Source organism: Phallusia mammillata, chromosome 5 (assembly GCF_965637545.1).
Source record: "Phallusia mammillata chromosome 5, kaPhaMamm4.hap1.1, whole genome shotgun sequence".
NCBI classification, from domain to species: Eukaryota; Metazoa; Chordata; class Ascidiacea; order Phlebobranchia; family Ascidiidae; genus Phallusia; species Phallusia mammillata.
Genome location: NC_137256.1, coordinates 21,654,469 through 21,672,687, shown reverse-complemented (window position 1 = coordinate 21,672,687; position 18,219 = coordinate 21,654,469). Strand labels below are relative to the sequence as shown.

The 18,219-nt window shown below is 37.9% G+C and overlaps 1 protein-coding gene and 1 long non-coding RNA gene across 6 annotated transcripts in view; both read left to right on the top strand.

The window, feature by feature from the left end:
* LOC145227531 (uncharacterized) overlaps window positions 1-16,050 on the top strand; it is a 35,530-nt gene extending 19,480 nt beyond the window's left edge. For 4 of the 5 annotated variants that reach the window (XM_080092373.1, XM_080092372.1, XM_080092371.1 and 1 more), the window contains 6 exons: window positions 5,871-6,013; window positions 7,876-7,959; window positions 10,709-10,770; window positions 11,676-11,842; window positions 12,724-12,895; window positions 14,465-16,050. In XM_080092373.1, coding sequence (XP_079948499.1) covers window positions 5,871-6,013; window positions 7,876-7,959; window positions 10,709-10,770; window positions 11,676-11,842; window positions 12,724-12,895; window positions 14,465-14,796 — 960 coding nt within the window. In that variant the 3' untranslated portion in view covers window positions 14,797-16,050. Of the gene's footprint in view, window positions 1-4; window positions 2,045-5,870; window positions 6,014-7,875; window positions 7,960-10,708; window positions 10,771-11,675; window positions 11,843-12,723; window positions 12,896-14,464 lie in introns of those variants that run through there. The other variant, XM_080092374.1, reaches the window with a different exon arrangement.
* Window positions 16,051-16,813: 763 nt separating this feature from the next.
* Window positions 16,814-17,601, top strand: LOC145229868 (uncharacterized). The gene is made up of 2 exons (XR_013860498.1): window positions 16,814-16,984; window positions 17,209-17,601. It is a non-coding gene; the product is annotated as an uncharacterized LOC145229868 (long non-coding RNA).
* Window positions 17,602-18,219: the final 618 nt, after the last annotated feature.

Sequence of the window (18,219 nt, the reverse complement as noted above, 5' to 3'; positions counted from 1 at the left end):
TTTTTGCTGTACCTTCTGGGCATAGCAACAAATTTGCAGCATACGCTTATGACTAGACCTACATCAGGCTAAAGCGGATTTTATTAACCTTTTATCAACAGCGAACGTCCACAAAAATTCAAAAACAGTTGGGGACCACCCCCTAAGAATTATGATACGATTATCAGTAAAGTTTTTTTTGCTATTGGATATAAAATACTTAACTATCTGTAGATATCACAACTCTAATTAAGCTAATCGATTTCTGGCTTTAAATATAGTTTATGGACTCCTTAAAACACATTTACCTACCCATTGAGGGCTCAGGAACTGCATGAAAATCGTGAGTTGATTATACCTCACAAACAGAATTGTTTGTTTCTTCCAATTCGATGTTACAGGAAGCTTGACAAAGCAGTTGTTTTTATATTTGCACGTACCATGACGTCTTGGTTACCACGCAAGACCGCTTCTGTGACGCAACAATAATGTATTGTTGTCACTCCGTTCAAAAATATACTTAATCATAACAGAACACGCAAGTCTACGTAAACAAGGTTGTTACGTCGTTGCTGAATCACAAAATAACATAAAAACTGTTTGCCGAGTATAAATAGAATTCAAACTATGTTGCTATCACCCATATCACGTTTACAATAGCAACAACTTAAAATGCATGTACACTAACAAACACTGCGTTGACGCAAAACTGAAAGTGCGATATTTGATAGGCAAACCATATTTAACCGTTAGGGTGAGCCAAAGAGCGATTATGCTGGCGAAATTGCGACTGGCGATTTTACTTTAACGTGACGGATTTCGTCCAAGGGTGCAACCATGATTGTGTTGAGTTAATGCAAGTGTGTCATCAACGCATTAACACCGTCCACATTTGCTTGTTTTTCGACAATTTTCTTGCTCAGTTATAGCAAAACTTGTGAAGTGAACTGCTGCAACTTTTGAAGACAAACATATCTTTAAACCAGAGTAGCATTGCCTTTCACAGAGAATGTTAAACTACGTCCCTGCCTGCAATGTATGACTATTGTGTACATTGTACAACATACAAGGCATTAAAGACAAACAAAACTTGTAGTCACAGTATGATTCGGGTTTTGGAAATATATATCTATTTTAACAAGGAACTGATATTGCAAAATATTTGTATTTTTAGGAACGTAAAATTGTGTGATTTTGTGTGTGTGTCAGTTTGAAGCTTTTTGTATTGTTTACTTGAGTCTATTGCAGGAATAGTTGATTTAAACTACCAGTCACTGTGACTCATTTGGAGACCAAGTTTGGGAACCTAAATTTTAAAGGACCACTTTTCATGGAACATTTGTTGATGATATAGGCACCTGTTTATTTATGGCCACACAGGAAGGCACTGAAAGTGTACTTCGGGATATCTCTCCCCTTAGCAAACTTTATACAATCAGTCAAAGGTACAGAAATAGCCGTGCACCGATTGCGGTGCTATTTAGGTAACACAACACCTACGCCAACCTATACAACAATAGAGACTCGCGCAGCCCCAGATTAAAACGTATTGACGAGCCGTGGATGATTCCACATAGATACGCTCCTACCCAACTCTCTCCAACACACACACGCGCGCTATTGTATAAGCGCTCACTTTCCATTGATTTTGTCGTAGTCCTTTGGCTTATAACAGCAGCGCCACAGTCAGCTATACATACAGTTTGCCGCAGCATGGCACGTCGTCCCTCAATATTTCATAATCGATCTTCAAGGGCGTGATTGGATTGATTTTTTTTTTGAAGCCTCAAACTAGTCATACAGGACCCCAACACTATAAAGCTGAAAGTTTAGACAAGTTAGAAAAGGATCCCGCTGTAGCCTACTGTTTTGGAGTCAGACTCGCGTAAGATGCTAGCCTGTGAAGCTGAGGTGTAATATGGAACATCAGCATCGACATATGCTCCGTACTATTCAGCGTCATGAGAGTCACCCGTATCGTGGAAGTGTTGTATGGGATTCGTTGGGCAAGATGTTCTGTTTCGCCGAAACTGCTGAGTCCCTTGCTGCAGCTGAATGCCGTCAGGTAAGTTAAACAATTTCAGGCATATATTTTAAAGTCTTAACCCTTGGAAAGGATGCAGTCGCTTTTGACAGCTGTTAAAGGGGGAAAACTACTTATGTGAACAAAAGCTTTTTTATTGTTGGTCTTACTGACTATGGAAAAGCCTTCCATTTTCCAGTGAAAAATGTGTTAACTTGATCGTCATAAATTCAACGAACAAGGTCTTCCTATAGAGTTCCTGGTGTGATAGTTAAAACAAAACAACTTACAGATTTTGTAGTTGTTTGTTGTCATTGCATCCAGCTCTAAGATTTGCAAGTTTAATTGTGTGCTGCTATAACAAACAAACAGCATTTTCGAAATTGTCAATTACAGTGGGTTTTGTTAATTCTCTTTTGCTACAGGACGTTGCACATTTAATTATTGTCTTCTAATCCGCTTCTTTAATGCATTTTCCCTTGGTGAGTCGCATTTTCCAGTCTAATGGAGCGAGCAGGGTCGTTTAATCGTCGTCAATGCACCAGGGAAGTGGTAACATGCCCCTAGCTTCTTGAATTAGTCACAAATGGATTCATCAAATTGTCCACACCTTGGCTCCCTTTTTCCCCTACACCTTGGCTGACCGCGTCCAGTTTTCATCTTGACTGACGGTCTGCTTTTCTAGATGCGACTTTCGATTTTAAATTCTAGCTAAGTTTCAAGTGCTTTGCTTCCCATCGATCAGCTCTTTAACATAATCGATATACTTACACAGGACCTGCGTATGTACGGATTGAGATGGAGTAGGTTCTTCATGCAAAAGCAATCTGTTGCAGGCCGAGATTTAGAAAAACATAGCGTAGTACTGTTATCACTAAGTTAAAGGCAGTTATAAGCTCACAACGAAAAATGTTGAAATCTTATAGTCTTAGCAAAGGCGGTTATAAATTATATGAGGTCAATCTTTTATTGAGTATGCACAGGTTAACAACAATATAAATAGTCTGGGTTAGCAGCAGTTCACCTATGCAGATTAAAATTAAACTTTGAATTGTATACTGGAGTTAATTAAATTGAGTTACAGGAAATTTAACGCCTATTGCTTTTTGGCACAAACGTATTCTTTTTCAAATAGAACCGTTATATCACTCATTATGTGGGGCGCACTAATTTCGTGCAACCCTGCGATTTAAATGTATCGAACCACAATATTGTAAGTATCCATCCTTGCCGAAACAAGCTTATTCAAATATAATTTATACGAATAATAATTTAAACCATATTAATATTTTACAACGCTAACATTTCAATGGTAAAAAAACAGCTAAACAGTGCTTGATAGTATCTATGCCATGTAATTCTTGTCACAAAATCGGCTTTAAAAACTATTTTGTGTCATTTCGCGTTGTCAGATGTGATCTAAAATGACAGAATAAATCTGGAAGAGAGACATGCGCAACAGTTTGTCCGTTGGATTATCGACCCTACGCGAATAACCGTACGACGGACGACTTATAATGCATTCCCCTTCTGCCACTGCAGTTAGCCCGGGGGCCGAAGTATATTATAATAACGTGGCGAGAAGGGCATGACATACAAATGCATTTGACTATATCAGTGTCTTTTAAGCACTATAGGCTAGTGGTTTGAACTATTTTTTCTTTAGCACAACCTTGCACAGACTTAATCTAGAAGTAAAGCAGTAAAGACAAAATTAAAGCGATAATATATAATTCGCAGTTTTAAAGTTAAGCAAAGTTATTAGGCAACGCTTAGATCAAAAGTTAAAGTGATGTGGCACAGAAACTAGTTTACGGTGTCAAAGGTTGAAAAATAGGAGTTTGAAGACGAGAAGACACCATAGGACGCAGTGTAAAAGAACAGTGTATGCAAATCCAGACGTCTTTCATCTACCAAGCACTCTCTATTGCTTATTGCCGATCGACCACAACAGAGAACAACACAGCAACGTTATAAATTATTATTACTTTCTTAAATCACCTATGTAGGCCCCCTAGAGAAGCAAGATTCAAATTACAGTTAGCATATAGTCAAGGTTGAACTTGCTAAGTTTTCAACAGGTCTTAACGATTTAACCTAAGCTGGATGTATTAGGCAAAACAGAATAGAACAGGTGCGTTTTTTTTACTTATGACCCAAAGAAGCTGCGTTTTGTGGCATTCGGAGAAGCAACGATCGATAAGCTTAATACGCATGCTTGTCACGTGATTTGGCCTAACGAGTCGATGACGTGAGAAAAAATTGCAAACATCGAAATTCTTTTCCTCTGGGAAAGTCATTAAGAAAGGAGAAACAGGTTTGTGACAGAGATTGCTGAAATTCACCAATAAGAGAGAAAAAATCACATCTTAAAGCTTACTTCCAGAGTATGGGACGTTATAAGTTAGACTTAAAGACGAACATTACATGATTCCATTTTTAGCATTTAATTTACGGTTTTACCCGTAAAAGGGTATTTTAAAGCTAACCAAGTCAGTGATTAGAACGGCCATTTATGCTAAGCCATTATTTTCAGCGAACTTTTCTGATTGTGACAAGGTTTGGTTGTGGGACAACGTAATATGCCTAAAACGCCTGCAAGAGCATCCTGGACGCTCCTGCAAGAGAGGCAGAAAGAGTAAGAGGCTTAAATAATTGATGCTACAGGCCGGGCTGTTAATTATGCACAATAAGGCGCCCGTTACGATTTCCCAGCCTTGTCGAAAATGGCCAATGCACCATGTTCTCTCATGGGCAACCTGCCTTGCATTATTGACAGATCAGTAAGATGCCATTTGAGTAGGATCATACATTTTGAACTTAAGTCAACCCTTTGGACTTGCGCGCTGTGCGCTGATTGGACGATAGCTTCGCGCGACTCGGTGACGTTATGTTTGCCATGGATGCTCTGAATGGTGTAGGTCTTATTTTTTTGGTTTTACCTCTTCACAAAAATGAAGGTTTAGAATTTTTTATATCTATCTCAGTTACTGTCTCTTTTCTCAAAACGCTTGTCTTATGATACGATTACTGTTACAAAATACCCGATTGGGTTTTAGCATTAGGAACACGATCGTAAAAACGTATAATTTGATCAACAGCAGAGCCGCCAGCGAGTTTGTATGCAATGAGAACATGTTACTGCAAAAAATGGTATTGTTAGCCAGAATTAATTCACCGTAAGCTATGTAAGCTCTATAACAGGTGTATATATATTAAGCTGCTTTGGAATAGTGATGAATTTGACTAATGTTACTGGTAAAAACACCCTTACATAACCAAGTATTGCTCATCCAGCAGTTTTATTGTAAACAATCGACGTTTCGATGTCCTATACAAGACATCACGATAATGACATAACTTGAAGGACTTGTGTCTTAGTTTGCTTTCCTTGTGTGCCAAAGATTGGCTTGTGATTTGTATGCAGAAAAATATACACACAACTCTACACAGAGTAATAGGCGGATCTGAAAGTTGGGCCCAAATCCGATTTGTTTGTAACAATTAGGCCCGAAAGTTCGACATAAATGAACCAAGTGTAAAGTCAGGTTCGAATCGAGCCCGTTTTATTCAAACTTGAGATCGAACCCGACTTATAACTCTGACGCTAAAACACATCTCAGTTTTAAAGAGTAGGCCTAACAGGATTTTTTTTTTGATTTTGCATTAAACGTAGTTTTCTTACTGTTCACTCGATACGTTTTCGAAAAAAAACTAGTTCTGATGAATGGATACTCTGACCATAAGGTTTGAATTATATAACCAATAAGTTGAGCGCTCTTTCAAAGGAATTTTGTCCTTAGTTAAACATTGTATTATTGATACTTAGCACTAGTTCACAACTTAAGAGTGGCTTTATATTTCATAGATTTACATTGGTGATCACATGACCCGGTCTTGGACGAGAGATGGACGGCCAACTTCAGTTTCACCAGCTAAACCCGGCAATCTTCAACCACAGGAAAATGACAAAAAAGCAGCTACGCGCTCGTGCCAGAAGACCCCAATCGGGTAAGCTTTTGACTGTTTTCATTTAATCCAAACACAACCACAGCTTTTGTTTTGGGCGGTCCACACTTTATTGTTGTATTTAAATAAGGAACTGGTGTCAAGTATTCAATTTAAATAATCCTATTAATAAAACTTTTACTGTTAAAATTGAAATCTCGGTTTTTGAATTATTTGTTGACTAATTTTGAAGCATTGATTATATTATTGCTCATCTAAACCAGTTAACGAACGTCTTATTATCCGGTGTAGAAAAAGCAACTTGAACGTATTGATCTGCTCAGAAACAAAATAAGAATTTGAATCGCTCTCTAACTCTACACTGAAATAGTTTGGCGGTCCACACTTTTTTTAAAATCTTTACGTCTTTGCGGACCGCACAACCTTTATTGAATAGGCCGCTTTTAGTCAGCAGGTTGCACGCCCTAATATATGCAGAACTGTGCACATACCCCTTGGTTTTCCTTGCTGGGCTCATTTCTGAACGGTCATTTATTTATGTCGAGATTTTTTAAAGCCATATGCGCCTAATTTGACTTCGCGCATGTCTTTAACTAATGGAAGTTTATTTCGGTAACAGAAACCACCGCCTCGCGAGTATATATGCCGCGTGCACAGTCCATTTAGGCACGCCCGATGCATACCTGTGGCATACTTTTGGTTCGCCACTAATTCGTGAAAACTGCGCGCTTATAGGTCAAGTTTGTTGCAACGACTGGCGTGACGCAAAACTGCGGTAGGAGGCACGCCGTGACGTCACAAATGACGTATGTCTGCTAAACTGTTTTGGGTGGAAACGAGTAGAGTATACTATTGTGCTCTTCCGCTATACAGGTTTTTGCTAAACTTGTTTTTCTGCTTAAAGAATTTTGTCAAAAATACCTTTTCTCGATAAAATAAGTGTTAGGTTCCACTATATTGTTGTATTTCAAATGGGATATATGCACAGTGGCGATTCAATACTGAAATCCCTGTTTAATATGCAAGAAACGTGTACAATCCGAAATCCATGTCCCTTTGAGAGTTGAGCGCACAATTTAACCCATTACGTGGACGCATCTTATCGATTCGACTTGATGGCTTTGTGCGGGATGAAAGCAAAGGAACGATGTTCGTCCCGATTGGTTGCTTTAAACGAGAGTTAAAATCAATGCCAGTTGATGCGTCGAAGCGGTTTAAAATCGGTTCTGCTTCTATCTTCACTTTGCGTTTTGGATTCAATAAATGTTTGTATATAAATTTGTTTATCAAGTTTGTTTGTGACCTGAAAAACATTGTTCCTGACTTATTAAGTTCAATACATCTGCAAACTCTAACGTAAAATTTCTCTGAAGCAACATAGCATCTTGGTTTAAATAGAAAAGGGTGTGACATAGCAGGGACGAGAAAATACTCAACCAAAATTGATTGTAATTAATCATATTCCAAATTTAATACAACTGTCAAATAAAGAATTTGAATTCAGAATGTAAAATGTATTTAGAAAACTTTTTAGAAATTGTTTTAATCACAAACCCCCTGGTACTATAACAATGACCTTACGTGAAAAACAATGCTTTATAACCTTGTCTACAGTGCAGAAGGATGCGTTTTTTCATACCTGCGTTTGAAATAAAGTCAAAAGTGCCAAAACGTTGGTGTTTTTGTGGGACGGGTAGCGGTGAGAAAGGTTTTTGTAAAACGTTAAACTTTGTGATTTATTCAAAATTTTCAACATTAGCCATTTCAACTTTGCATCATTTTACGTTTGTGAAAAAAAACTGGGTCATCTACGATTTTTTAACCTTTGAAAAACACTGATGGTTCTAAATCTAAAATAAAAACCATTTTTTATTTTACTCATCCAACTCGTATTTTTGTCACAGGTCGGCACCAACTCGCACCCAATCAATGAGAAACAAGGTAAAAAGGAAACCCCAAAGCGCCAAAGATATTCTAGGACACTGCACGTAAGTTACTTTGTTCATCATAATACTGATTGCTATTTAACAACATAATATACGTTTTCTTTGCTGTTGGCCCTTTCGTTTAACAGACCCGTTTCAGTACTTCATAGTAATAATGTTTGATGTAATTCCCATGTTTTAATCAAAAAAATGTTTGAATTTCTTCTAATGTACACGTGTGTTAGGTACCTGAAATCGTGCACTGTAAACTTTCCTAAACAGTCAGACCATAAAACGTAAAGCCTTCCTTTTTGTAACTTACATGTACATTACTGTGTTATTTCTGTCGGCTAAACTTGACATATTTTTTTATATGCACAATAATATTGGTAGCATTCGCAATTAAAAAGATACAAAAGTAACGAGATCCCACCGATAAATGTCGTAACCAGACTCTTAGGCGCCACCAAGTGAGACAAATAATGACTTATGATGTCTGTAATCAAAGTGTTGCCTTTGCTTGTTTTGCGATGAGGATTTTTAACAGTTTCTCGTCTTTAATGTCATTAACTTAACACCAAAACAGATAGATGGTTTAACAGTATACAAGTGACCCCAAACGTTGTAGCTTGCATTTATATACTTGAACATAAAAATATACTTCTCATTCCACATTGTACTGCATAACGGCTAAACACTACTGCGGTGTCGTTTAAATAAATATTCAATCATTGGATGCAGACACTGTTGTAAGCATGTACAAGCGTGTGTGGTTTCCCAGAAGTGCGCGTTATTTATACGACAACGCTAGTAATACGACAGCAACGGTGTGGTTGACTACGACGAAAAAAATAGCCGCGAGAGAATACAGCCTCGGAATTGCGTGAACTATGACGGGTGCCATTCAAAAGGTCTCGTATCCTGGAAGTTAAGCAACTGCAGCTGCTGTTGTGGCTGAAAGAAAGATTTTTATGTGTTTTTATCATTTTACATCATTTTATGTCTGGTAAATTACAGTCGATTTTATCTTGATTTTTCTATAATGGTTGTACACATGTTAAGAAGGATTGTAATTTCTGATACTTCAAGTTCATGACATACCGACTTGGCGTTTAATATTATGCGGGTTTTGCCTGTCGGTTTAATAGCATTCATATGTTCTGTACTTTTTCCAAAACAAATTTCAACATTTCTTGTTGTCCAAATTCAAAGCACCCAACATTATCTTTTTCCATCAAGGCTAATCGCTGTAATATCGATTTGAGCAGCAAATACGGGATTACAATTGAACAAGGCGATTTGGAAAGCAAAGGAAAATCGTACGCGGGCCTCTGTAGCCGTACTGAAACTTGTCAATGCATCATCGTTGTATCTGTGCTGTGCCAGGCGGTTTTGATTATCGTCTAATGTGAAAATCGATGTGTGTATATTCGTAACGCCCGACCCCATTGATGAGTTACGCAACAGGGCATCGGGCTTGAGCTAAAACAAGGTGCTCTGACGTTAATACGAAACGAAAATAGCAAAATTAACGTCAAAGACGTGCAGGGGACTATAACTGATCATGGCTAGGCTATTACACAACATTGATTCAACGTGTACTATTGTTAAATATTTAATTTTGTCTGACAATTATTGACGGATTTTTTACAAAAAAGAGCTGAATTTGACATTTCGTGCTGAACATGAAACGTCTACAAGGCTATATGTATCCTTTATATAAATTCTCTGGCAGTTTTGTTTAGGGTCAAAGTAATTATCCATTGCATGCATTTCCTTGCATTAATTAGGGTCCCGAAATAAGTTTTATATTCTAGCTCAGATCGAACTTTCAAGGAAAGGTCAAACTAAAGTTATTGACGTAAAATCGAATATGACCTTCGTCAAAGATTTGTGATTTGTATATTTTTGAAACGGTTATTTTTGCATCTCCTGACAACTATGGGGTCCTACGCACTTGGAAGACAAATTTTCTGCCACACTCTACGAGAAATTCGCCTTATTTTGTAATTTCGTGCCAATTTAGATCGGTATCACAGTATTCTGGTCGTTTGTCAAGGTGGTTGTCGATTTTAAGCACTGTCGAGATTTTTGTAGCTTCTTTCCATTCTGTTTCTTACAAAACGACGCATGTACCATGAAGGCATAAAGGCATTAAATGATAAGTAAGCATCTTGACATGGAAAATAATTGTTTGAGGCATGACTTTTTAGCCTGTTTGATCCTACCAATTGTGCCGTTGGGTGGCTACTCTAGCCAATACCTGTCACCAGCTGCACTGATTTATAGGTCATAACAGCGTGCACTGACACATATACCTTATGTGTACCATACATAAATACTGTTTTCAACAGATTGACAAGCCACCAATGCTTGGGTGTACAAATTTTTGTATATCTCTCAAAACGTGCAAAGGCTGTTGTAATAATCAGTCAGAAATAGCGCTTGTCTAAAAATGTTTTTGTACTGTGTTTCTTTAAAGCTGACGCTTGTACACATTCTCAGCTCACAAACAAATCTATGCTGCACATAAACTAGTGTGTGGCCACAGCGTTTAGAGTTGCTTACAGTGTTGTTCAGTGTATTTGTGTGTATGTGCAAACACATGGAAATCTATGCCACACTTAAACTAATGTTGCTCACAGTACATCTAATGTTGCTCACAGTGGTCTTCAGTGTGCTTGGTGAGCTTGTGTATGCACAGACACATAAGAACTTGAAAATAAGATTGAATTGCACACATGTCTAGCTGATATTTTAGGCTATTACTTCTACGTTGATGTGTTTTTGACCAACCCTTAATGTTTTACAGAATCACGGAGGATGATTTGACTCTGTGGCAAACCTCATTTGATGATCTGCTGAAAAACCCGGGTAAGTAAACTCATTAACCGTTATAAATATTTGCATGTTGGCATCTAAAGTGTGCTGGAGTCATAACAGTAATGGGAGAAATTATGCAAATCCGCAAAAACTACGTTCACTGGAGTTCCGGGTTTAAAATACAGACAAAACTTTTTGCAATAATGTCTTAGAGCAGGGGTTGGCAACCTTTGTCACTGTGGGGCCAAATACAATTGCGATGATTAGATCGCGGGCCGCACCTTTATATAACACAAGGTGATTCTACTTCGTTGCATACCAAAAATGCCTTACTACAACAAAAAATTGCATTGCATTCTAGCAGCATATTGTCAGGTCGCAGAAAAAGAGCACCGGGCGCACTTATCTGCTTAAAAAAAATATAAGAATTGGACTCGTTTGCCAGTACATTTGAAATCCAAGTGTCTCTGCGGGCCGCATAACTTTAATCAATGGGCCGCAGGTTGCCCACCCCTGTCTTTGAGTTTTAAGTGTAACATGGAAACATTATCTTGTATGATCTTGTTGTGAGCATATTATTTTTTCTGTACTGATTCCTCTGGATATTCATGCGAGCACTTACTGGGATGAGCCCAAAACGGTCATGCAGGCATTTTGCTGAAAATGGCATTAGCATTTGCCAAAACGTTTGATTATAAAGGATCGCTTCTTCGCTTCTTCGCTTCTTCACTCTGTTATGGCCGTTATTTTCCTCATTAAACTCGAATGCAGATCAAACCAACTATAGTAGCCCACCAATACAAAAATCATAATGCTCGAGGCCAATAAAAGCAATTTTAAATTTGTATTTATATGCGGCAATGAGTTGGCTAGAAAAATCTAGACCTTGGTGGGATTCGAACCCACGACTGGAGCCTTTGTGTAAGTATGTTCTCAACTGAGACTTTTTTTTGCAGCCGGCCGTTACGTATTTCGTTCTTTTCTTGAATCTGAGATCGCGGACGAGAATCTGAAGTTTTGGTTGGCTTGCGAAGATTTAAAGACCACAACGAAACAAAAGCGAGCCGAGAAAATGGCCCAGACCATCTATGATACTTACATCAACGTCTATTCGCCCCACGAGGTAATGTGACATCACATCGCGTCATTACTACGTCATAGTTTCGTCATCCGATTTCAGTAAATGCTGCGACGCCAAAATATAATGTTTGCTTTTATTTAAAGAAATATTAGGTTTCAAAACTCTTTGAAGGCCATTTGGAGTTTCCAGAAAATTTGGACTCAAATGTGTTTCACAAATGTTTTTTATAACTTTTGATCTTCCAAACAAAAGATTTGGTTGGTTTTGTAAAATTGGTTTTGGTACCAGTCAAAAAACACGACATTAGTGCAAAATTGGTTTCGGTATCAGTTTGTAAAATTGGTTTCGGCACCAGTCAAAAAACACGACATTAGTGCACTTGTTTTGAAGAAACCCGTTTCATAACAGTGTTTCGCAAAAATAATTTTTAGCGTTAAGCACTGAAACTTTAATCTAACATAGCAGTACCTCCTGGACTGTAAAGTTTATGTAAAATTACTGAACTTAAATCGATAAACTGTTATTACTTGCAAATCTAAATCGATCTACTGATCAGAATTTGTCGTGTGATTGCAAAACTTGTTTGTGATAAGTTCCTAATTGACGTTTTCCCAACAGGCGCATTACTGTAAATCGGGAGCAAAGGTTCTGGCCAAAATCGAATTTTGTTAATTACAGACGCCTTAATATGTCACAATGTAAAATCCACACATATATCTTAAAAGATAAAGTAGAAGATGTATTTTAGATGTTTCCAAAGGCATAGCTGTCCCATTCGTATTTAGTAAATCAAAATATCAAAAATGGACTGTTGTTAAAAAGGAAGACTTGTCCTCTAAAAAAAGATGCTTGTACCCAACCTCCAACTTTTTAAAATTCGTTTCTAGTACGAAAAAAAAACGGGAAATATTTTTCTTTGTCAGGTCAACATTGATTACAAGATGCGTGAGGACATTGTCGACCAACTGAAATACAGGATGGACGCCACAGTGTTTACGCAAGCTCAGCATCAGATTTACACTCTAATGCACCGGGACTCTTACCCGCGTTTTCTGTCTTCGCCTATTCTTGCCGAACTTACCGAAGAAATTATGGGTAAGTTAACGTTTTATCCGAAGTTTTGAGACGATTCCGGTTAATCGCATACGCATCTTGCAAGCTTTTTATGCAATTAACCGGAATACTTTATGAAATAATAATAGGCTACAGCAGTGATTCTCAAACGCGGCTCCCAACCACTTATTTGCGGCTCTCACTAAACCGAAAATTTTTTCGAAAGGTTTCGAAATTACCTCTTGTGTTTTTTACACAAATCCAGCATATCCCCAACCCCCCAAAAAATTTGCGTTTTTTTTACCCCAAACCCGTCAAACTTGACCCTTAGAGGCATCTAACTTCGCACATACGTTTCTTGACGTTTTTACATTTAATATTGCTTGACATTCGTCGCAGTGTGGCGCTATAGAGTATTAAATCGGTAAAATGCAAAAATGTTCGCATGCAACCGACGTACAAAGAAGCGCGGCGCATTTCATAAAAATTTCATAAAGTGAATTTCGTGCAAGCTCGCGACAGCGTCTCGGCGCACCGACCTTCTTCGTTGCCCCAAACTCGTTTAAATAATTAATGGTGAGCTTTACATGCATCCATCCCACTACCTTTGGCTGCTGGGCTTGGTGACAACGAAAAAATGCAATATAAAGTGCGAACTATTCTATGTGAATAAGAGTTCTTAGAAATTTGTGATCCCTTTATACGTAAAATATACTTGTTTTAAATGATTTTGAGTCACAAGTATTCCTTTAGCATGCATCGACATTAAGATACTGTTAGAGCAGTGGTTCCCAACCTGGGGTTCGCGGACCCCCAAGGGGTCCGTGAGATGGTTTCAGGGGTCCGTGGAGACAAATATTTGCAGTAGCATTAACAACAGTACAATATTTTTAAGTTCCCAAACCGTTTTTACAATCCTATATATAAGTGCAAACTGTTTATCAAACCCTTGGATCAGGAAAACTTGTGATTGTTACCTCCATTGTGACATCACAACACACATTAACAATAGAATTCTTTGCGCTTTGTTTTAAGTATTGTACACCAGAAAATATATCTCCTTTAGTGGATTGACTACTACAGTACAGAGCTTTATTGAGATTAAAGGATTGTGAAGGTTGATTAAAATTCTGCCCCCCACAAAAAAGTATAATAACGTATAATGCAGGAAACGAAAAAAGACTAAATTACGTTGGGGGTCCGCGGACCGATAAAATTTATAAAAGGGGTCCGTGACTACAAAAAGGTTGGGAACCACTGTGTTAGAGCTTTAGATATGGTGCAAACCATTATTATAGAGCGGCCGAAGAAAAAAATTATAAGGTGCCTTGCATTGTTGTATGTAAAATTGTAAAATTGACTTGTACGGTGATGTGAATTTTGGATTTTAGGTGTTAGAATAATCACGAACCATACATATATTAGATATGATTACCTTCTTTGGTATTAAGCATACAGTTTTACACAGAATTTTGAAACCTTTTTTACCTTCAGGTTTAAATTCAGGAATAGATATATAACGTGTTTGCACTTCATACTTGGTGTTTTATGGATTTTAACCATTTTTCAACTATTTATTTATTTATTTATTTATTTATTTACTACCAAAAGGTCGAAGTCCAAAACTCGAAAACAAATCTAAGTCAGAAACCTCACTTCGTCGGTCCACGTTTATCTGTTGCTGTCGGCGGCAGGGAAGCTTCCGTGAACCGACAGAAACGCCCGCGTCGGTGAGGTCGGCGACATCGCCCCGAACACCGGCCGACTCCCAGCCGCAGATGGAAATGTCACGCGTTCCAAAATCCGACAGACAATCTATCTCGAGCGACAGCGCCGACGATTCTTCGATCGACGATCAAAAACCCGAGTCGAGCGACTCCAAGCGGTCGATTAAAAAGCAATCGTCGTCCACTGGAGGCGCGCCGGAGCAGGAGACCACGTGAAGCCCCTTGGAGGTCTTTAGTCAATGGTATCACATGCAAAGGACGCCTGTTAAGTGTTGAATATTCGGCAAGGATGTGTCTCCAGCAACAACGGCGATGGTGCCGTTCGTCTGCTAGCTGACTGCCACTGCCATCTGTTCAGTATTACACAAACTATTTTTTTGTTTTTCATCCCCAAAACTTGTTGTACTCGTTGGTTTCATCATTTTGTTTCTTTTGACGCTCATTTTCGGCGCACAAACGGGATTTATAAGAGTTTATAAGAGAAAAAAGTCAGTGTTTTACCAACGTCCGTTTCGAATCTTGCCGGAAGTCGCTCAGTTTTGGCGGCGCCCAAAGTGTATCGACAACGGGAATTCCCCGAGTTGATTTCCTTCCGGAGTCAGTTTCTTGACCTCTCGATGTGAGATAGCGGTCGAAAACTTAATTGGTGCAATATTGTGACGCTTAGGTGATTTCGCCGAGCTCGGTACCAAAGCGCACAACTAGAAATCTTGAACGTTATTTTTATATCCTCCAGTGAGCGTTCGTCCTTCTTTTTTCCTGCTTGCAGTATTGCGTGTTGTCAGTCCGTCCGTTATACGTTGTAGCTGCGAGAATCTTGTTCTTTTCAACGTCTTGTGCATGATCAGCGATTAGCACGTTGTACGGCGTTGATTCGATATTTTAATTTTCAGATACCTTGTCGGTACTGACTGTATGTCTTATACTATAATGCACAAAAAAGTCAACATTTTGACTCTATTTAATTTTTAATAGGCCAAAAACACGGCCAGCAAGAAAAAAACAATATTGGGTGTGAACTAGTTATAGGCAATTTTTGTAAACTTAAACTTTAAATTGGGTTATACCTGATACTAATTTAAGCTATTTTGCAATTTTTCTCGTAAACTGAACTAAAGAATTGTTTCTTTTACACAACTTTTCCATATCGCACTTTATTGTAAATGTTCCTAAAAATATTTGTTTGTTTTTTTCGCTCGCAGGCGACCAAATGATCACACGCTGCTTTTTAGTTGCACATTTCTTTATTCTCTCCTTCTTTACAACATGATATTATGGATCACATTCCGCATGTGAAAACGCAATAGCGACTTCAAATGGCAGTGTTTCTAAAAATATTTTAATCGGTGACCACATTATTTGCGGAATGCAATTTCTTAACCAATGTTTGCAAATCTAAATGAAATATATTTGGAAACACTGGTGTGGTTTATCAACGAGTTGGACGAAATAAAATTTTGTTGTGTATTATTTTGTCGTGTATTAAGTGCAAAGGAACTGGAAAATTGATCACGTTGCACTGATCCAAATGCTGGCCCCAAGAACATCGTGTCTACTTAGCTAGTACACAATAGTTATTACCTTTTTCTTCTTGACTAATAGCAATGACGGCTTCAGTTTACAATGCGGTGGTCTTTTTTGATGTAGGCTAAATTAACAAGATGTTCTCTCCAATTGTTATAAATTGCACCCTGCCACGTATATACATAAACAACTGTATATTGGCGTTTATTTTCTTACATCGGTTTTATGTCTAACATGTGAAAAAACTTGAAGATCGTTGTGCAATCAAACAGGTAAAAACTTCAGTGGTTATTGGATTGAAAGTGATTGTGTAAAAAGTACGTCAACCTTTACTATTCACGTCTTAACAGTTAAAAACACAACGTAATGTCAAAGCTGGCCTGTTTTAAGATGATAGCCGCTTCTGGCTAAGTGCATTAAAGTGCGCAGTTTTGCTGCTGCAGTATAATCTCAAACCCAGTATTGTACCTTTTGATGCACTATTTCACAAAATTTTCGCCTGACCGTCATTCGACAAAAAGTTTATGAACAAAAGGTGTGGGTTTACTTATTTTAATTTATAGTTGAAAAACTGACCTAAAACAAGAGGCTAGGCTTACCCCCGCAAAAATAACTTGAGCTTGTGTTACGCATCACTTCACACACAAATCAATTTGGCATCATGTTTGCCTTCGGCAGTCGGCACAAAGCTAGCAGGTTTTTTTTAGCACTAATTAGTGTTTTTCTTGTAGATCCAGATGTTCTTACACTTTTGTTTATAGTGCACAGGAATTGCACCCATTTTATTATCCTGGAATACTTCCATAGGTTTGTTTTCTTGTGGAGAAAAGAAGAGATCTTTTTACAGCAGCCGTTTGCTAAGAAGTATTTGATTGTCAAGGTTAGTATGTATGGTATACATCTCCTATTTAGTCCAAATACATATGTTACAATAAATTTTGCATGTGTTTTGGACTGGCTCTTTCTAGTTTATTAATCAGTATCCAGCTAATGTAAGTTGTCAAAAAGGTAAGTCTAGCATTAAATATATATATACTTGTGTTTGTATTTGAAGCTAGTTGGTTGGTTTTATTTGACTTTTGTTTTATCACCATATCTTGTTAGCCTGGAATAATGTTTCCATCCACAAGAAAAAGAAAACAGTTGAATATCACAAGGACGATGCATAACTTCTAAGCCTAGCAAATGGTTGTCAGATTGAGTACAAGTTGGCAACAATAAACTGCCCAGGAATTGAATTACATTCAGGGAATCTTTGTAACTTTGAAACTCAATGTTGATATTTTGTGAAACTTGATGCTCTCAATTTAACATGGTAAGTTTGTTTGTGTAACTACAAATCAACAAACATACAAACTTTTGCAACTATTTTGCAAAAAAACGTTTTTACAATGTTTATGTGCTTAACTTAAAACCAGTTTTTCAATCTTCTGTCTACTTAGCTATTACACAATAGTTATCACCTTTTTGTTCTTGACTAATAAAATGATTTGATAATGATTGGTTCAGTTTACAGTAGGGTTGGCCCGATACCAATATTTTGAACCGATACCGATACCCGATATTTTACCCCAAAAGTACTGCGATCCGATACCGATACCCGATACTTTGCAAACAAGCAAAAACATTTTCAAACTGATGTATTTGTAATGTGTTTTCCCATCACAGTTAATTTAACAACACACTCAGTCTAATAAATCACTTAAGGCCATAAAATGCCCAGGTCTGGTAAAGACTCTTTGGCAAATCAGCTGGCGAGCTAACGATGCCCTAACGACGGTGGTGCATTGGAGGCATAACTAACGATTGGTGCACTTGTTGTTACGCATCTGATCACGTGATTACGTTTATGCTACGCGCTTTGCAACGTCTTACCGGCGTCTATTGTTCGTAACGTCTTACCGGCGTTAATGTTTTACGACTTTGACAACAAAAAACATTTAACGATCATGGCTTTAGGCAGAGAATGGGATTGTCTGTTAATATCCCCAAAACAGTGAAGGAATCCAAAAACATATGACGTTTGGGTCATTTCTTAACGCCAACTTTTGTATTGCAAAATCGCAGGTAGTTTAATTGGGATTTAAAAGTTCACCTAACGGCATAGAAAATAAT